The 20,835-nt window shown below is 46.2% G+C and overlaps 1 protein-coding gene and 1 long non-coding RNA gene across 4 annotated transcripts; one reads left to right on the top strand and one right to left on the bottom strand.

The window, feature by feature from the left end:
* The first annotated feature begins 776 nt into the window (after window positions 1-776).
* LOC128409251 (zinc finger protein 501-like) lies at window positions 777-12,277 on the top strand. 3 transcript variants are annotated; one of them, XM_053379575.1, is made up of 4 exons: window positions 806-880; window positions 989-1,015; window positions 3,762-3,887; window positions 9,293-12,277. In XM_053379575.1, the coding sequence occupies exons 3-4, from the start codon at window positions 3,854-3,856 to the stop codon at window positions 10,798-10,800; spliced, it is 1,542 nt and encodes a 513-aa protein (XP_053235550.1). In that variant the 5' UTR covers window positions 806-880; window positions 989-1,015; window positions 3,762-3,853; the 3' UTR covers window positions 10,801-12,277. The 3 variants fall into 3 exon arrangements, with proteins under 3 accessions (XP_053235551.1, XP_053235550.1, XP_053235552.1); XM_053379576.1 differs by lacking the exon at window positions 989-1,015 and having other exon boundaries at window positions 777-880; XM_053379577.1 differs by lacking the exon at window positions 806-880 and having other exon boundaries at window positions 919-1,015; window positions 9,296-12,277.
* On the bottom strand, window positions 8,772-15,058 carry LOC128409310 (uncharacterized). The gene is made up of 5 exons (XR_008329210.1): window positions 14,984-15,058; window positions 14,783-14,871; window positions 14,303-14,365; window positions 12,731-13,331; window positions 8,772-8,902 (listed from the first exon to the last, which is right to left on the bottom strand). It is a non-coding gene; the product is annotated as an uncharacterized LOC128409310 (long non-coding RNA).
* Window positions 15,059-20,835: the final 5,777 nt, after the last annotated feature.

Genomic DNA, 20,835 nt, shown 5'->3' with positions numbered 1-20,835 from the left:
AGATGAATTTCTGCTGAACCCCTTCCAGGAACTCAGACCCTGAAGCCTCATTTATTTTGGTCCCACAGTTGCGGTGCCAGTCATGGACTACCTTGGAAGGTGGTGGATTCTCTTTCGTTGCAGGTTTTTTGAAGCGAGGTTGGAGAGCCACCTATCAGGGGTTCTTTAGCTGTATTTCCTGCATTGAAGAGAGTTGGTAAAGTAATCCAAACTTATCTAGATGCAAAATAGAAAACAAGTTTTCATCATGTCCAGTAGTGTGGTGGTAACTTCAGAAGGAGTTATTTCATGGTTGTCACAGACAAACACAAACACACACCCTCCCCAGCCACACATCCCTGACCATAGCTGTCAACTTTTCCCTTTTCTTGCGAGGAATCCTATTCGGAATAAGGGAATTTCCCTTAAAAAAGGGGAAACGTTGACAGCTATGTCCCTGACCCAACCACAAAACTGGGCCTGTGGTTTTGTGATTGAGTCCGTTGACAGGTCTCTCCCTCTCTCCCCCCTACAGGGCTTACAAGCTGTTCACAGTGGAACAGACTCCCTCATTTGAGGTTTTATGGCCATCTGTCATGGATGCTTCAGCTGAGATTTCTGCATTGCAGGGGGTTGGACTAGATGACCCCGGGGTCCCTTTCCAACTCTACAATTCTAGGATTCTGCGGGTGCTGCTTTTCAAAAGTTCGAAGACAAGGATAAGAGCGCCTTTTTTTCTTTTCGGCCACCCACTCGGTTCTCTAAGGGTTAAATGAGCTGAGCTCTTTTTCATAGAGCGGCAGGAAATGGTCTAGTGGGGGGAGAAATAGAGGGGGTCGCTTCCTTTTTGTCTTCCAACAAGAGAGAGGCTGGCCGACAGACTGAGCAGTTGCTCTGCGAGGTGGGTGCGCGTACAGGGCGGAGAAACGCCGTTATTGTTATTAGTATTATTAAGACAACGTATTATATTTGTTGTTATTTATTAATACCCCGCCTTTTCCCCTGACAGGTACTCAGCTGCAACACTGGAAGAGAGGTAGGAACCCAATAATTGAGTGGGAGGCGAGGGGAAGAGGCAGAAGAGAGAAGGACCCTCACCCCAATTTCCTCTGGGAATTGCATGTAGGGCAGGCACCCCCAAACTCGTCCCTCCAGCTGTTTTGGGACTACAACTCCCATCACCCCTAGCTAACAGGACCAGTGGTCAGGGATGCATAGCTGTCAACTTTCAGATTTGAAAATAAGGGATCAGCAGCCTCGAAAGTAAGGGATCAGCAGCCTCACCTGTCCCAGGGACAATCTACGGGATATCTAACAATCCGGGATAGCAGTGAGAAGCGCCGGAATAAGGGAATTTTCTGCAAAAAAAAGGGAAGGTTGACAGCTATGCAGGGATGATGGGAATTGTAGTCCCAAAACAGCTGGAGGGGCAAGTTTGGGGATGCCTGATGTAGGGCTTCTGTTGGCAGGGTTTGTTTATTTAGTTTGCTATTTCATTGCATTTGCACAGTTCCTTCCCTGCCCTTCCTCAAGGTGGCTTCCCTGGTTCTCTCTCTCTCTCCCCCCCCAACTCCCCATTTCATCTTCACAACAACCCTGTGAGGTGGGTTAGGCGGCAAGAAGACGGCAGAAGGCCCAAGGTCAAGCCCAGTGAGAGCTTCATGGCTGAGTGGGGGATTCCAGCCATGGCCTCCCATTCCCTAGTCCAACAGCCTCTAACCATTTCGCCACCACTGGCTCTTGGAGGTGGACCAAAGAGGGTCTCCTTTGAACACCCGGTTGGGGTTCACACCCCCTCCCCGCCCAGGACATGGGGAGGGGGAGCTGCAGAAGAGAAAAGAGGCTCAGTCCTGGGGTGAGGGGAGAGCTCTATTTAAAAGAGAGAGAGAGAGAGAAGGAAATGACCCCCCCCCAGCCTTAAGAATGTTTATCTGACTGCAAATTATTATTGTTCTTGTTGTTGATATCAGTATTATATACCTTCCCTTCACCCTGAGGTCCCAGGGTGGGTTACAACAACAAAAACGGTTCAAAACAAAACCCTAGAAATAACCTGGGTCCTGAAAATATACGGAAAGAAGATAATGTCCCAACCAGAGAAGAATGGCAGGTTAAATTGATGGATTATGCCAAAATGGCAAAAATGACCGGAAGAATCAGAAAGACCAAAATTCTAATAAAGAATGGGGAAAATTTATAACTAAAAACCATTGCAAACTGTTAAAATTGTTAGTAGAAGTGGAATAGCACTTATAGTTTAATGGTGAATTTTGGATTTAATGGAGATGTAAAAGATTGGGATTGTTATAAAAGATGCAAGAAGAAATGGCTAACAATAGGACCCACAAAGGGAAGGAGGGAAATCCAGGAGATTCTTTGGAATCTTGTATTTATGTTATGTATTAGATATGTGATTGTAAAACTGTAATTTGAAAAACCAAATAAATAACATTTTTTTTAAAAAAAGAAAATATATGCCAGGATGAAGTCATCAGAATTCCCTGAAAACTGCATAATGAAGGTGCCAGATGCACCTCTGGGGGGGGAGGGGTTCCACATCTTAGGGGCTGCCACAGAGAAGGCCCTCTCTGGAGCCAACACCACTTCCACCCCCCTTGAGCTTCTGATGGTGGTGGCTCCCAAGCTGCTGTTGCCCAGCTTAGAGTGTGCTATGTAGCCTCCTTGGGTATGAGCTTGCCCTGAGAAAGAAGTAGTGTGGCGTCTCCTGTGGTGGAATGGATTTGCTGGCTTTCCCCCAAGCTTAGCAGCGGAGAATAGATTACCTACCCTCTTTAGGCCAGATAATAGTTACTTAGAGGGCTCAATCAAAGAATCGGTGGTATACATAGAACAGCATAAAAGTTAACATCCTTCCACGATGGTTAATTGCTGTCTGTTTATAACTTTTTATGGTTTTTATTGAACAGTTTTATGTTTTACTGATGTATATTGTTGGTTACATAACGGGATATAAATATTTTTTATAAATAACCAAACAATACATAATTGTCAATAATTCATAGACTAAAATTAACAAAAATTGAAAGCAAGTGCAGTGGTACCTCTGGTTACGTACTTAATTCGTTCTGGAGGTCTGTTCTTAACCTGAAACTGTTCTTAACCTGAAGCACAACTTTAGTTAATGGGGCCTCCCACTGCCGCCGTGCTGCCGGAGCACGATTTCTGTTCTCATCCTGAAGCAAAGTTCTGAACCCGAGGTACTATTTCTGGGTTAGCAGAGTCTGTAACCTGAAGCATATGTAACCCAAGATACCACTGTATACGTAACTAAATTATATAATAAGGATACCTGCCTAATTTCCCAAAGCACAGCTGCTGCCTCACCAAAAGAGTGATTTGTAAAAGTGCAATTTCTGGACATTGATGCTGTCAAGCAGGCGTGAAGGGGCAGGGCGATTCTGGGTCACAGTATACTGATTCTCTGTTACCTGGTTTTCTCTTCCTTTTTAAGGACATCCAAGCTAGTGCCAGCTAGTACAACTTAAGACAGCAAATTCCATAAGTTAATGGTGCATAGTACTGCATATGACAAAAGCCCCTTTAAAGCATGGGGTGTGTAAACAGCTCAAAAACAAAGTCCAGAGAATCTGCACATCTATCATATCATGAGGGTTACTGGACCCTGGTTGAAATGGACAGCTAAAACATTTCTGAATCAGCATGTATTTAGTGGTGAATACTGAAATGCAAGAACTCAATGGAAATATAGAGTTCAGGAATATATTATTTCTGATTAGAGAATATTTCCTTCTTTCTTTCAGGGGGTGGTGCACTTTGAGCCAGTGGCTGTGTATTTCACCAAGGTGGGTGTGACCTCCAAAATTCAGAGCATAGATCTCTTCACAAGGAAGTCATGCCAGAAGACAATGAGAACATGGCATCTGTAGGTAAGAATGTCTTTTCCCCCTTGGATGGTATTGAAAATGAAGTTCTTCAATCACACCAGTGGGCAAGCGAGTGGTGACCAAACAGGGCCCACAGAAGGCAGTGGTAGCCACCATCTTAGATGGCTTTAAAAGAAGATTGAGCAAATTCATGGAGGATAAGACTATCATTGGCCAGTAGCCATGATGGCTATGCTCTGCCTCCAAATTTGGAGGCAGTGGGTCGCGCTGTGGGTTAAACCACAGAGCCTAGGACTTGCTGATCAGAAGGTCGGCAGTTTGAATCCCCGCGACGGAGTGAGCTCTCATTGCTCGGTCCCTGCTCCTGCCAACCTAGCAGTTCGAAAGCACATCAAAGTGCAAGTAGATAAATAGATACCACTCCGGCGGGAAGGTAAACGGCGTTTCCGTGCACTGCTCTGGTTCGCCAGAAGCAGCTTAGTCATGCTGGCCACATGACCCGGAAGCTGTACGCCTACTCCCTCGGCCAGTAAAGCGAGATGAGCGCCGCAACCCCAGAGTCAGTCACGACTGGACCTAATGGTCAGGGGTCCCTTTACCTTTACCTTTAGTGCTTCTGAAAACCACTTCTGGAAACTGCAGGAGGAGAGGGTTCTCATTTGCTTACAGGTTCCCAACAGGCATCAGGCTGGCCACTGTGAGAACAGGACTCTGGACTAGATGGGCCACTGCCCTCATCCAGCAGAGCTCTTTCTATATCCTTGTGGCCCAGAGGCTAAAACCCTTTAATAAAGTTTTATTTTAAATGTATCAGCAGTGGACCAGTGAATGTAGCTCATGTTATGAAAAGACAATATTATGACAAATATTATGACAAATCTGAAGAATCATGAATTGTGCAGGCTGTTTATGTTAGCCTGTTGCAAGGATTTTAAAAGCTACCAGTGACCAACTCAAATAGGGTCCAAGAATTGACAGATGCAGCAATTGGAGAAAAAGAAAGTGAGGTTTATTGCTGAGCAATAATTGACCCAGTGGAATCCTTTCCAAAAGACTGGGCCTCAAGACCTATTGCCTAGGGGCTTTTATACCTGAGTACATACATCACAGATCATGACATAATGGGATACAATTGCGAACGGCAGCAAAATAAGCTAATGAGCACATACAAGCCTTGCTCCTGACCGTACAAAGAGTTCTCTCCCAACTTCTGCTTTTTAGTTTGAACACCAGTCCGACCTTTCCCCTAGATTTATTGCAAGAAATAGAAACTTAGGGCAAAGAGGAACTTCGGCTGTTGAGCTCCTACAGACCATCTGCTATAAGGGACATTCTGCCGTTTCCTGTTTCACTGTACAGACTTTGTCTGGACAAGGGGGGGAAATGAGCCAGCACATCAGATTTATCGCTTCCCTTCTTGTTCGGTGAGATAGAGAGAGAACAAGGAGGTACTGGGACAAAGTTCATCTAAGACTTTGCAAATTTAAGCAATTTGCTAAGCTAAGCAGAAGCTTTCACGATTCAAGCATGGATTATAAAATCATTATTAAAAATATCTGGTTATATATGAATATATTGAAAACTGATAACTGATTATATGGATAACTGGTTATATGAAAAGCATAAGCTTAAAATTCCTCCAGGTCCTGCTTCAAGCCAGATTTAATATGTTTCCCTCGATGATAGTGAGAGGAAGATATTTAGCTCTCCCAGAATCAGAGTGTCTATGCAAATGTAGTAAACAGGAACCTGATACTTTGGAGCATATTTTCTTTTGTTGTGATTTTGGCATTTATGCCAGAAGACAATTATTAGAGGCCTTACAACTCAATAGGCTGATATCTACCCTACCAAGGGTTCAGGACCTGCTTTCGGACAGGAATGATCAAATTACTTTAATAGTGGCTGAATTTTTGAGTGCTGTCCATGTAGAAAGACTGGGTCATTATAATTGGTGGTTCTTACTGTATTTTTCGCACTATAGGACGCACCGGTCCATAGGACGCACCTAGATTTGGGGGGGAAAATAAAGGGGGGGGAATTTATCCCCTCCCCCGCCAGGCGCGGGGCTGGGGCGGGGGAAGCCCGAGCTTCTCCCTCCCCCAGAACGGGACCCAGAGCCATGCTGTCGGGAGACAGTGGGATGGCGCGCTGCGCCTCTCCCGCTGTCCCCTGATTCTGCGGGGCTGGCGACGGGGAGGAGCAGGCTTCTCCCCCCCGCCAGCCTTCTAGCCAAGTTGGGGGACAGCGGGATGGCGCGCTGCGCCTCTCCCGCTGTCCCCCGAGTCTGCGGGGCTGGCGACGGGGAGGAGCAGGCTTCTCCCCCCCGCCAGCCTTCTAGCCAAGTCGGGGGACAGCGGGATGGCGCGCTGCGCCTCTCCCGCTGTCCCCCGATTCCGCGGGGCTGGCGACGGGGAGGAGCAGGCTTCTCCCCCCCGCCAGCCTTCTAGCCAAGTCGGGGGACAGCGGGAAGGGCGCGCTGCGCCTCTCCCGCTGTCCCCCGAGTTTGCGGGGCTGGCGACGGGGAGGAGCAGGCTTCTCCCCCCCGCCAGCCTTCTAGCCAAGTTGGGGGACAGCGGGAAGGGCACGCTGTGCCTCTCCCGCTGTCCCCCGAGTTTGCGGGGCTGGCGAAGGGAAGGAGCAGGCTTCTCCCCCCCCCCGCCAGCCTTCTAGCCAAGTCGGGGGAGCAGGCTTCTCCCCCCCCCCGCCAGCCTTCTAGCCAAGTCGGGAGTTTGCGGGGCTGGCGATGGGGAGGAGCAGGCTTCTCCCCCCGCCAGCCTTCTAGCCAAGTCGGGGGACAGCGGGAAGGGCGTGCTGCGTCTCTCCCGCTGTCCCCCGAGTCTGCGGGGCTGGCGACGGGGAGGAGCAGGCTTCTGCCCCCCGCCAGCCTTCTAGCCAAGTCGGGGGACAGCGGGATGGCGCGTTGCACCTCTCCCGCTGTCTCCCGAGTTTGCGGGGCTGGCGACGGGGAGGAGCAGGCTTCTCCCCCCGCCAGCCTTCTAACCAAGTCGGGGGACAGCGGGATGGCGGCGTTCCGCCTCCCCGCTGTCCCCCGAGCTTGTGGGGCTGGCGGTGGGGCTCTCCTGAAGCCTGGAGAGCGAGAGGGGTCAGTGCGCACCGACCCCTCTCGCTCTCCAGGCTTCAGCGAAAGCCTGCATTCGCACCATAGGACGCACACACATTTCCCCTTCATTTTTGGAGAGGAAAAAGTGCGTCCTATAGTGCGAAAAATACGGTAATTGATCTGGGATTCGGTAGTGCTGTATTGTGTTATTTATGCAAATTGCTTTTCTCTGGAGTTAAAGAATTGACCGGGACAAACCTTGTTATGTTGAGCTCATATTTTGCATAATTTGTATATGGTGTCTGTTTGATAATGTGTGGTTTGTTATGCCTAATAAAGGATAACTATTTGATAGAAAAATCAAAAGTACATCATATGTAAATGAAACTTGGAGAGTGTAAAATCTAAACAGCTTTTAAATAAGTAACCCTAAAATGGTTATTGCATGACAGGATTCAGATAAGCAAGATTACACTTACGTGAGTCTATGAGTGTGTGTTTTTGTTCCAAGCAGGAGAACCAATCAAAATTAATTCCAATTCCAGTCAGTGAGAGACTGACTATCCACCTGGTCTCTCTCTCTCTCTCTCTGGGAAACAAAGGCAGAACTACACTGCTCAGCACCCTTCAGCGTGCTGCAGGCAGAAACAAATGCAGCGCTGGCACTTTTTTCTGGGAGCAAATGGCAGAAAAGAACTGTTGACATGTGAGGGGAGCAGCTGTCTCTTTGGAAAGGGAGAGAAGTAGCTCCCACATACAATGAGGAATGTAATGCCTTGATCATGCAGGCTCAGTGCAGTGTGGTGTTTCTGTTACAGAATATAGTATTTTTTACCTGTAATAGCCACTTTGACATATCGGTCCTTTTCCTTATTAGTTACTTTAGACATTCCTCATCTAATTTGCTAGTCATTCAGGCATTTCCCCTGTGGCTCTTTCCACTCAAAGGCCCTTTCAGACTTATAAATATGGGGCTTCCCAACTTGCTCTAGTTATCTCCCGCTTGGACTACTGCAATGCACTCTACATGGGGCTACCTTTGAAGGTGACTTGGAAACTGCAATTAATCCAGAATGCAGCAGCTAGACTGGTGACTGGGAGTGGCAGCCAGGACCACATAACACCAGTCCTGAAAGATCTTCATTGGTTCCCAGTACGTTTCCAAGCACAACTCAAAGTGTTGGTGCTGACCTTTAAAGCGCTAAACAGCCTCAGTCCTGTATACCTGAAAGAGCGTCTCCACCCCCATCATCCAGCCTGAACACTGAGATCCAGCACCGAGGGCCTTCTGGCGGTTCCCTCGCTGCAAGAAGTGAGGTTACAGGGAACCAGACAGAGGGCCTTTTTGGTAGTGGCGCCCACCCTGTGGAACGCCTTCCCAGCAGATGTCAAGGCAATGAACAACTATTTTACTTTTAAAAGACAACTGAAGGTGGCCCTGTTTAGGGAAGTTTTTGTGTCTGATGCTGTATTGTTTTTAATATTCAGTTGGAAGCCGTCCAGAGTGGCTGGGGAAACCCAGCCAGATGGGCGGGGTATAAACAATAAATTGTTGCTGTTGTTACTGCTTGAGCCCTCTTCTCTGTGATTCTTCATTGGTGCAAGCTACATTTGGCAAACTGGGCAGTTCTGGGAGGAGTCACCAGCCCAGGCATCAGCATAACATTCAGGGACTCTTGAGGTCAGTGGTGGCTAAATCTTGTTGGGACTCAGAATTATGAGAGTGTGTTGTGAGCTCCAATCACAAAAATGTCCCTGTGGGAGTGTGGCATAGCGTAAAATTGCTCTTTTGGCATGACATAACACAAAATGTCTGCTGCATCTAAAAGAGCAGAATAAGAGGTAAGATCATAGAACTGTGCTAATATGGAAAACTTTAATTTATTTATTTTTTAACGGTTTGAACCTGATAAACAGAGCAGCAGGTTCCAGCAATCTCCTTTTCCAAACATTGCTGTGTTGCCTGTTGCTAGTGAGGTGTTGTGGATTACAGCTAGAAAATAAATAAAACATAATTCAGAATTATTCCTGTAGTCAAGTATTCCATGAATATACAGTCACACTCACATATAAACAGATATCTTTATTTCTGGCTGGTAATAATACTCCTTCATTAGTTTGTTTATCCTATTCTTCAGCCAGAATAAAGACACTCAGAGGGGCCATACAGATGGCTAAAAGAAGTGAGTCAGTCCCTGCCTCAGATTTGCAGTTTGAAAAAGCAAAAGGGAAATGGACTTGTGCTATAGACAAGTGACTTTCTGGACCAAAATTCTTCTTCCATTCTGTTCTGTAACATCTTGTACGTCATTGCCTCAGAACCTCAGAGTCTGGGAAATAGCTGAATAACATTTCCCCCCCCGTTTCCTTTCTTCTTCCCAAGCAGGTGATGCGAAGGATAATGAGATTCATGAGGAGCCATCTTTGGATTCGTTGAAAACAATCAAGCATGAAGTGGGGGAAAATACATTTGGAAACCAAAGGACATCAAAAAGGCAGGACAGAAAGCGGTCAAAGAATTGGAGGAAGAAATACTCTGCTTCTCCATGTTCAGAACACCCTCAACTTCCCCCAGATACTGAAAGAGTGAAAAAGTGTCCAGTGTGCGGGAAAATGTTCAAAGACAAATCAACACTAAATAATCATCGCAGAACCCACACAGGGGAGAAACCCTATAAATGCATGCAATGTGGGAAAGGCTTCAGTGTGAGTGGTAACCTTACAATCCATCAAAGAACCCACACAGGAGAGAAACCATTTAAATGTATGGAATGTGGAAAGAGCTTCAGTGTCAGCTGTAACCTTACTAAACATCAAAGAACCCACACAGGAGAGAAACCGTATAAATGTACGGAGTGTGGAAAGTGCTTTAGTGATAGCGGAAGTCTCACTTCACATGAAAGGATCCACAGAGGGGAAAAACCTTATAAATGTATGGAATGTGGAAAAGGCTTTTGTGTGAGCAATAGCCTTATTGCACATCAAATAATCCACACTGGGGAGAAACCGTATAAATGTATGGAGTGTGGAAAGTGTTTCAGCCAATGTGCAAACCTAAATACACATCAGAGAACCCACACAGGTGAGAAACCATATAAATGTAGGGAGTGTGGAAAGTGCTTCACCCAGAGCGTAAATCTAAAAACACATGAAAGAACTCACACAGGAGACAAACCATATAAATGCTTACTGTGTGGAAAGTGCTTCCATGGCAGTGGAAGCCTTACTAAACATAAAAAAATGCACACTATGGAGAAACCATATAAATGCATGGAATGTGGAAAAGGCTTCAGTGTGAGTGGTAGCCTTACTCTACATCAAAGAATTCACACTGGGGAGAAACCATATAAATGTATGGAGTGTGGAAAGTGCTTCAGCCAAAGTGCAAACCTTAAAACACATCAAACAACCCATACAGGAGAGAAACCTTATAAATGTGTGGAGTGTGGAAAGGGCTTCATTAATAGTGAAAAGCTTAGTTCACATCAAAGAACCCACACAGGGGAGAAGCCATTTAAATGCATGGAGTGTGGAAAATGTTTTAGCCAGAGTGCACACGTTAATACACATCAAAGAACTCACACAGGGGAGAAACCATATAAATGCTTAATGTGTGGGAAATGCTTCCATGATAGTGGAAACCTTACTAAACATCAAAGAACCCACACAGGGGAGAAACCTTATAAATGCATGATATGTGGAAAGAGCTTTAGTGTGAGCAGCACCCTTACTTCACATCAGAGAACTCACACAGGAGAGAAACCATATAAATGCTTAGTGTGTGGAAAAAGCTTCAGTCAGAGTGGAAGTGTTACTACCCATCAAAGAACCCACACAAAGAAACAACTATATAAATGCATGGAGTTTGAACCAAGCTTCAATCTTGATTGAAAGCTTTCTTGGCAGCAAAAAATGTGAGAATAATATAAATGCCTAAGAAAGCCTTTCCCACCCTGGCTTCCCACAGAAGTTGTATTCCAACTCTAATATGACCCATGATCCATAAAGATCTTAGTATGGATCAAAAGAAATTGCATAAGAGAGACTATAAATCCCTGGGTAGTGGAAAGAGCACAGCAAAATGGTTACGAAATATTCAAAAAACACAGGGAAGAAATAATAAATGTATAAATTAAGAAAGATTTAGATAGCGTGGTTTCTTATTTTATGCAGGCAGGAGTGAAGTTATTTAAATACATGCTCTCTGAGAGCAGACTTGCTATGCAGGAAAGAACCCACACAGGGAGGAAGCCATATGAATGTATGGTATATGAAATGAGTTTCACAGGGGACATCAAAGAATCCACATAAGGAAGAAACATCTGGGATGTGTGTGATGCAGAATCAACACAAATCTTCTTAGACTTTAGAGAACCTACACAGATGAGAACCCACTGGCATGCTTCTGTGACAAATTCTTTGATATTTTAGGATTTATTAAGATTATGCTTTTCTCTGTTTTCCCCAAATGCAGTAGGTATTCTTCACTCATGCTCCTGGGGACTATCCCTTCCATCAGTGTGCCTACACTAGAATTTGCTCTTTGGATTACAGTTTTTATTTGTGCAGTAAGAAAGGTTGTCTATTGGGAACACACATTGCATGGTAAATGTCTTTGGAAAATGTAACCAACACCCAAGGTTAATGGGGTGGATTAGAAAGTGAGGATATGAATAGTAGGAAATAATCAGTTGGTTGTAAAGTTGGACAGTGTAGATTAAATTAGCAGAAGATTTGAGTGGGCAGATTTGAGAAAGGAAGCAGTGAGACTAATAATGCGTTGCAGTAATTAATGGGGGAAGGAAATGTGTGACCAGTCTGTATTTGAGAGAGGGGACCAAGTTTATAAAAGCTCCAGTTATTAGATGGTGTAGAAGTAGTCGAAATATATATGGTGGCTGATTTTCCATCTTTTGTAGTTTTCTTATACTTGATCTATTTCTTAGGTGCATTTGTGAGACCCACTGCACACTTTCCAACACTGGTTGAGATTCACCTAATCAATCCCATCAGCAGAAGTCATGTAATGGGGGTGGCCCACCGAAGCCCCCAAAATTGGCTGAAGCGGCAGTTCAGGGGAAAAAAACAAAGTAGAGCATGGGGGGGCGTGTTGCAACCAGCTAGCTGGAATGCTTGTGCAGGTGAAACATTTGTAATGGTGCGTCACGGAACTCCATCCTTTGCAAATTACATTTCCTGTCGAAGTTACTTTAGAGATTAGAGGTTGTTGGTGATTTGTGTTTGGTCCATTTTTAATGTAGCGGTTGAGATGTAATCAAGAAAATAGGATCAGTTGCACCTGAAAACTTCACTACTAACGTTTATGCTTTAAATACACAATAAAAGATTCAAGTGGTGAACTGTGAAACTTTGAACGTGTATTTTTTTGAAAATGAGATCAGTGTGGTAATGAACGGCCAGAGTCTTGAGAAAGTTCATAAGCTAACCCAATTTCTCAACACTGGCCTTTCTGATTTCAGGTTGCCATCGCTTTATTCTTCTGTGTAAATGCTGACCTGTAGAATGCAGAGTGGTAATAGTGGCAGTTGGTAGCATATACCACATTGGAAGATGAGCAGGGGAACAAACCTTTGATGATGCCGCTGACATTACTAGGTTCTGAGATAATGATGCCCGAGTGATCACAAAGCTACCTTAATAAAAGAGGTCTATCCTTTCTAAACCACTGAGCCTAGGGCTTGCCAATCAGAAGGTCGGAGGTTCAAATCCCCACACAGGGTGAGCTCCTGTTGCTCGGTCCCAGCTCCTGCCAACCTAGCAGTTCGAAAGCACGTCAAAGTGCAAGTAGATAAATAGGTACCACTCCAGCGGGAAGGTAAATGGCTGAGTCTTGTCATCTGGGCAGCCTAGGACCTCCATACGCACTGCCCAGGCTTGCGCGCTGGCTTGGTGTTCCTAGTGCAGCAGTTTGGCTTCACCTCCAGAGGCACACTCCATTGTCTCTCAAGACGGATGGATGCCAACAGATTATTAGTTTTAAAAAGTACTTATCTGAAAAAAATCAGCCGGACAAAGCTTATGTCCTCAAAATAGTGGAATTAGTTTAGGAGAGGGATTAACTTTCCACATTTGTGTATGAGACAAGGCAGTTAAAGCTAGGGTACAGGCACCCTGTTTTCTTGTCTACCCTTCCAACCATAAGAAATAAACAATTCTCAGAGAGAGCTTTATTCATTCCCTCCGCATCTCTTACTGCCCCTTTCTTCTTCCTCCTCAGCTACTGGTTGCTCCCACAGAGACACTTTAAAAGAGTTCACAATACAAAAGCAGTCCAACCTGGCTCATGAAAGGAGTCATAAAGTGTGGCTGACGAGACACTTGTTGAATCATAGAATTGTAGACTTGGAAGGGACCCTAAGGATCATCTAGTCCAACCCCACCTACACTGCAGGAATATGCAGCTGTCCCATATAGGGAGAAATCAGCATGTTAGTGACACCAGGAAGGCACATTTGGCGATCTCTTTGGCACCTATTTAAAACACTTTTTTGTTCAGGCAAGCCTGTTAATTATTTTAATTGTTTAGGCAAGCATGTTTATTGTTTTATAGCAGCTTAAATTCTTTTTTTATTACCATCAAGGGGTATATAAATGTTGTTTAAACAAAAATAAATAAAATTCCTTCTAGGCTTGGCACCCAGTGTGGGCGAACCAGTGGCGCTCCTCTAAACCCACAGTCATACCTTGGAAGTTGAACGGAATCCATTCTGGAAGTCCGTTTGACTTCCAAAATGTTTGAAAACCAAAGCACAGCTTCCAATTGGCTGCAGGGAGCTCCTGCAGCCGACCAGAAGCCCCTTCGGACGTTCAGCTTCCAAAAGAACCGTCGAAAACCAGAACACTCACTTTTGGGTTTCAATCGTTTGTGAGCCAAAAGATTTGACTGCAAAGTGTTTGGGATCCAAGGTACGACTGTATCTCAGTTCTAGGAAGGAAAACACTTGAGGTGAGTCAGGTGCAAGGCTTAAGAGGGGCCTGACAAGGGGAGCATCCCCAGGGCCAGGAGGAGAGGCCTGGAGACCATGGTTTGGTCTGCAAGCCAGGGGTTCCTTGCCCCTGTAATAAATTATATCTGTAGTGGTCTGACCAATGCAGAATATTGTGGTATGTTAAGTTCTTTAAAATAGAATCACCAAGGCTGTCATACGTCCAGAAGAGAGCAGAGGAGAAAAGTCAGCTGCTTCCGGGGACCTCCAGAAGATGGCTCCGACCCCAAACACCATGCTTGGCTTTCCAGGGGAATGGCAACCCCATGCCCTAAGGGACAGGGGCCTCCTCTTGGGCAGATGCACAACCCCTTCCCCAAAGCCCTGCCCTGCCCCGCCCTCCCCCCACCTCCCCGTGGGGGTCCCTCACACCATTCATCACTCACCAGAATGGTTTCAGCCTTAGGGTGCTTGGAGCGCTTGAGGGTGCTTGAGGGAGCCTGGCAGTTCTCGATCACCGAGAGTAATAATAATAATAATAATAATAATAATAATAATAATTTATACCCCGCCCATCTGGCTGAGTTTCCCCAGCCATTCTGGGTGGCTTCCAATCAAGTGTTAAAAACAATACAGCATTAAATATTAAAAACTTCCCTAAACAGGGCTGCCTTCAGATGTCTTTCAAAGGGAAGATGCTGCTTATTTCCTTCACATCTGAAGGGAGGGCGTTCTACAGGGCAGGCGCCACTACCAAGAAGGCCCTCTGTCTGGTTCCCTGTAACCTCACTTCTCGCAATGAGGGAACTGCCAGAAGGCCCTTGGCGCTAGATCTCAGTGTCCAGGCTGAACAGCTGTTCTTGCTCCAGTTGCTGAAATGCAAAAGTCAGGCTGTCAGTTCCTTGCAAAGTGTTCATTCAAAAGACCCCGTTCACGTCAGCTGGAAAAGAGCCTCCAGGGTCAAGGGCAAAATCAGGGGGAGATCTTCAAAGCGCTCCAGGTGCCCCAGGATGTTCTGGAAGAGAGCAGAGGAGAAAAGTCAGCTCCCTCCAGGGTCCTGCAGAGGACGGCTCCAACCCCAAACGCCAGGCTTGGCTTGTCCACCCCCAAACTTCCCGCCCACCCACCTCCTTCCGTCGTCCACAGCTTGGAGCACTGAATACTGCAGAGGCCTTTCATCGCAGCTGCGTGGCAGGTCTGGACCTAAACATTAGGAAGAACTTCCTGACAGTAAGAGCTGTTTGACAGTGGAATTTGCTGCCAAGGATTGTGGTGGAGTCTCCTTCTTTGGAGGTCTTTAAGCAAAGGCTTGACAACCATATGTCAGGAGTGCTCTGATGGTGTTTCCTGCTTGGCAGGGGGTTGGACTCGATGGCCCTTGTGGTCTATTCCAACTCTATGATTCTATGATTCTATGGATGACCTGGAGCAAGAAGTCTTGTTGCTGGAGCAACTCCAGTTTCAGCTCCAGCTGCTGAAATGGCAAAAGTCAGGCTTTCAGTTCCGCATGAGGGGTGGGCTGCTCCGCATCTGAGAGTGCAGAGTGGGAAGCAAAGAGCCTCTGGGCAGGGGGAGGCAGGTCTGAGGGATCTAGTCCCTGGTCTTGTTTTCTCCAATGCTCACAACTGGTGCTGGGAAAAATACCCGTGTTAGATCTGCAACAAGAGAAGGACACGGGGACAGGTGAGTTCATCTTAGAGCACCTGGCAAGGTTGTTCCAAGAATCATCTCCTGGATTCCTTGGCTTCTACTCAAAGTCCTGCTTTAGGAGTGGGGCACCCCAGGCCTTGGGGACAGTCCTGGCCTGCAGCCCCCAGAAGGTGGTTCCTCAGAGAAGGTGGCCCTCCAGCCCTGTTCAATCAGCTGCCTCTGCCACGGATTCCTCCAGAAATTCCTCCTTTCCTCTCTCAGTCCTCGTTGGACCCCACAAAACAGGATGGCTGCTGGGGTGATATATGTCCCTCCCACGCACCCACCTCTCTGTGGGGGTCCCTCACACCACTGATCCGAAATCCAGCCTCATGAAGCTGGAGAGATGTAGGGAACAGCGTTAGATTGCCTGCTATTCCCCACCCTGAGATTCCCCCACACACACCACACACAACCCTGCCCATTAAAAAGTCACCACCTCAGCTGGAGAAGGGCCTCCAAGGCCCAGCTGTCTGGCAGTTCTCAATCACCTGGAGCAAGTAGAGCTGTTCTTGCTCCTGTTGGTGGAATGCAAAAGTCAGGCTGTCAGTTCCTTGCAAAGTGTCCATTCAAAATACCCCATTCGCCTCAGTTGGAAAAGAGCCGCCAAGGTCAAAATCAGGCAGCAATCTTCAAAGCACTTCAGGTGCCCCAGGATGTTTTGGAAGAGAGCAGAGTAGTGTTACCGGAAAAATCTGAGGGCTCCCTTGGACAAAAACAAAGACACCAACCAGAGTAAATTGGAGCAAATCAGCAGCCTGTAGGCTTGGCCTTTATTGACTGTTGCAGCAGGGTGCTCCCCTCACTTGCAGGTGAAAGACCCAGAAAAATGGTGTGCAAGGTCTTATAAAAACTTTTGAAATTCCCACCCTGTAGATCAAGCCCACCCCCAGAAACATCATGCATACATTACAGAAAGGAGGGGTTGAGGGAGGAGTTGTGGTGGTAACCTGAGTGTCCTGTCACCTTCTGGTTCCCTTCTCCCCCTCCCCATGAGTCATTTTCAGAGGACAAAAGGTAGTCTCAGTTTCCTGCCCCCTGAGGGGGAATCCAATCACTGTTCTTTTGTTCTAGTCCGTGTTGAATCCACTCGTGTATGCAGTCCGTTGTGTTGTTGATGGTCTTCTGTCTGAGACCATCAGGGTTGGCATAGCAACTGGGCAGGGCTCCTGAGTACATGCTCTCACGGTTAAGGGATTATGGCTGACCAGAACCAAGCCACCCCCCCTTTGATAGTCCTTGTCATATGGAGTAAAATAAAGTGGAACAGTGCAAATCCGGTATATGGTTGATTTTTCTATAAATTCATAACAGAAGCGTAGTGTACGTAGTGTGTGAGTGTGAGTGTGTGTGAAGTTTGTACAAACTGAATGATTGGGGGGGGGGTGTCCTGCTACAGTAGAAAAGTAAGCTGGAGATGCCCCTTCAGTTCCTTGGGGAAAAGAGAGAAGAGAGGTTGAGTCCTGGGTGTGTGAAACAGAAGTTGGAGCCATGCAAAGAGAAGTCAAGGCAAAGGATATGGGGCTAGCACTCTACGTGGGGCTACCTTTGAAGGTAACCCAGAAACTGCAACTAATCCAGAATGCGGCAGCTAGATGGGTGACTGGGAGCAGCCGCTGGGACCATATAACACTAGTCCTTAAGAATCTTCATTGGCTCCCAGTGCATTTCCGAGCACAATTCAAAGTGTTGGTGCTGACCTTTAAAGCCCTAAATAGCCTTGGCCCAGTACGCCTGAAAGAGCATCTCCACCCTCATCATTCAGCCCAGACACTGAGGTCCAGCTCCAAGGGTCTTCTGGTCGTTCCCTCACTGCAAGAAGCAAGCTTACAGGGAATCAGGCAGAGGGCCTTCTTGGTAGTGGCGTCCGCCCTGTGGAACGCCCTCCCATCAGACGTCAAGGAAATAAACAACTATCTCACTTTTAGAAGACATCTGAAGGCAGCCCTGTTCAGGGAAGTTTTTCATGTTTTAGGTTTTATCGTGTTTTTAATATTTTGTTGGGAGCCACCCAGAGTGGCTGGGGAAACCAAGCCAGATGGGTGGGGTATCAATAAAATTTATTATTATTATTATTATTATTATTATTATTATTATTATTATTACTAACATCCTCATCCTCTTCCTGGAAGAACTGCCTGGAAGTTCAGCCTCATAATACTGGAGAAGGGGAGAGTATTAGGTGCTGCCTCCTCCGAGTCTCCCTTGCTAGGCTCAGGGTCCAAAGCTCAACAACTTTGGGAGTTCATAACCAGACACTGGAGAGACCTGTCAGGAGTAAGCATGGACCAATGGTACCAAATAGTATGGGAAACAGCCCTACTAGAAAAATTAACTAATAAACTGAAACTGACACGGGGACAAACAGAAGAAGACGCCTTCACCCCGGTATGGCTCCCCTTTATCACATACACAGCCCAACAGGACAATGACAATAATCCACCAACAGCATACAAATCAATATGGCTAACCTGATCCAAAACACACACACACCTCACTCACACCCGAAAACAAAGATCACCACAGCCAATCACAAGCAAACAACCACACCCTAGGCCAATCCCAACCTCTCTCACCACCAAAGGAACACAAGTGAACAACACAAGCAACGCTGACACCAAACTCTACATACATTAAACATAATAGAAACACCGCCACCCGACCCCACCCCCATCCATCTTCCCTCTCTCCACCCCCCTTTCTTTTTTCTTTCTTTTTTCTTCTCCCCCTAATGCCTCAACAAATGAAACGGATTTGTAAAAATGTTACATGGAAGAAGAAGAAGAAATACGAGGCACTACACTTCTGTAAAACAAGAAAATCCTTAATAAAAAATATTTTTTTAAAAAAAAAACAACTTTGGGAGTTGTTGGGGGAAAGCGCAACAATTTTCGGGTTTTCAAAAAAACAAAACAAAAAACCTTGGGATGTCCTGGTTTTTTAAATATGGCAACCCTAGAATCACAGAATTGTAGAGTTGGGAAGGGCTCCCCAAGGGTCATCTAGCCTGACCCCCTGCAATGCAGGAATCTCAGCTAAAGCATCTATGTCAGATGGCCATCCAACCGCTGCTTAAACACCTCCAAAGCAGGAGAGTCCACCACCTCCCGAGGGAGATTTTTCCACTGTCAAACAGCTCTTATGTTGGCATTTTTCCTGTGCCAACCTTTCTGCCCTCATTTTTGCTGGCTGCCTCCTCCTGTAGTTTGCTCTGGGTGCTGAGGGTTCCTGGCAGACCTCCTATTCCCCTGCCAGAGCTACGATTCCCGGAGTACCCTGACTGTTAAAACCGCTCAGAATTGTGAAGGTTTGCAGAATGCGGCCTTGGAGTGGAGAGAGAGAGAGCGTACACCCCGGCGCTCCAAAGGTTAAACCAATTGAGTTGAGATTCCTAGAGAGGCAGGAGAGAGGTGGGGCGTGCTGGGGAAAGAAATCGAAGTGGGCAAGGCAATAGTAAAGCACGCTCCTTTTTATGTTCCAGGAAAGGGACGGAGCCTCCTGAGATCAAAGAGGTAAAGCCTCATTGTTGGGGGAAAGATGCTTGGATCCTGTATGCCTCCCTCTGGCAACTGCTGCAGCCCAGCTGGTGTCACATGCACGGCTCTGATTTCCTTTGGACCTCATCAGAGAGGCTGAGAGGGGGGGGTCGTGTCCCCTGGGCACCCCAGGACCTCCAGAAACACGGCCCAGGCTTGCGCCCCCCCCAGGAGGCCACTTGGGTGCTGCAAACGCAGCAAAAACAAGCTGAGAGGCGCCAGGGAGGCGGCCCCCCAAATTGCAAGGAAGGGGGCAACCCCGCCACAGTTTTGCGCTCTGCAGCAAGGGGAGGTAGGTACTGGGGGCTGATGTGTCCGAATCCAAAGTGGGCATTCTGCATTATTTCCATGGCAAGAGCCTCTTAAATGCTTCACCCTCCGTTGCCAACCCCAAGATTAGCTCAGTCCTCGCTGAGAGGGAGCTGAGGAGACCTGCAGGCTGAGAGGGATGCAAATGGACTGTCTGCAGTGAGCGAATGTGGCAAAAAGCAAGTAGGGTGGACGTGATCCCTTCCAACTCTATGATTCTGTGGGTAATTATTTTATTTATTTATTTACACACACACACACACACACACACACACACACCGTCCACCTGGCTGGGCTTCCCCAGCCATAGCTGTCAACGTTTCCCTTTTTTAAGAGAAATTCCGAATAGGATTCCTCGCAAGAAAAGGGAAAAGTTGACAGCTATGAACCTTCCCCCGCCCCCTCCAAAGCTCTGCAGGTTGTTTGAGTACCAACAACAACAACAAAAAGGACTTCCTTCATTTAGCTTTAAAGTGTGTTTCTTTTTTAATTTCCACCTTGATGTCATTTGCGCTAGGTAAAAACCAGAGGCAACTTAATCAGAGCGCTTAGTGCTTCATTTGATTCAGTCAGTTTATTACAGTCATTTAACCCTGTAAGCTCTATAGTAATAGTAATACAGTGGTAACTTGGATTAAGTACTTAATTCGTTCCGGAGGTCTGTTCTTAACCAGAAACTATTCTTAACCTGAAGCACCACTTTAGCTAATGGGGCCTCCTGCTGCTGCTGCGCCGCCGCCACCCAATTTCTGTTCTTATCATGAAGCAAAGTTCTTAACCTGAGGTAATATTTCTGGGTTAGCAGAGTCTGTAACCTGAAGCGTATGTAACCCGAGGTACCACTGTAATAATAAAAATAATAAATTAAGCTGTAAGGGATCAACTGGGTACATTTCCTTTGTTTTGAATTTTTTTGTTATTATTTTTAAATATAAAAATTATTTATTCTTATTATTATTATTTATATATTTACTATTTTAAAATATAAAAATACTGGATATTCTAACGCATACCACAATACAGAAACTGCTGCCAAATATTCATCGAGAAAAGTAAGTACTGTGATGGTTCTGCTGTGTTTCACAGTGCACAGCTGCTGCAAATGTTGTGGCTTTTCAAGCTTTGGCTTGTGCAAAGTGACTGTGAGGTTTTGAGCTTTGTCATTCATTCTGCATGGGTTCTGAGCCTCACCACAATAGATCACAAGTATTTTTTATTTTTGCTTCTTCAGTCATACGTAAGCCAGTTGTAAAATGTATCCTTGTGGGAGGCACCATGGATACGCCCAAGGAATCCTAAGAACGGTAGTGTCCCCCTTCCCACCAAATTTAACAAACTTGAATGTGTTTTAAATGTATGGTGTGGAGGTGACATAGGCATGTTGCTTTATTGAGAGTGTGTGTCTGAAAGGATTTGACTCTTTCATTTTTTGGCACTGCAAGATA

This window comes from Podarcis raffonei, chromosome 2, assembly GCF_027172205.1.
Source record: "Podarcis raffonei isolate rPodRaf1 chromosome 2, rPodRaf1.pri, whole genome shotgun sequence".
NCBI classification, from domain to species: Eukaryota; Metazoa; Chordata; class Lepidosauria; order Squamata; family Lacertidae; genus Podarcis; species Podarcis raffonei.
This window is presented reverse-complemented; position numbering and strand designations above follow the sequence as displayed.

Bases quoted from the DNA above. Each gene is read 5' to 3' on its own strand.
- LOC128409251 (XM_053379576.1), top strand. From the start codon at position 3,854: ATGCCAGAAGACAATGAGAACATGGCATCTGTAG. The intron at 3,888-9,292 runs GTAAGAATGTCT...CTTCTTCCCAAG, and splicing joins TGAGAACATGGCATCTGTAG to CAGGTGATGCGAAGGATAAT.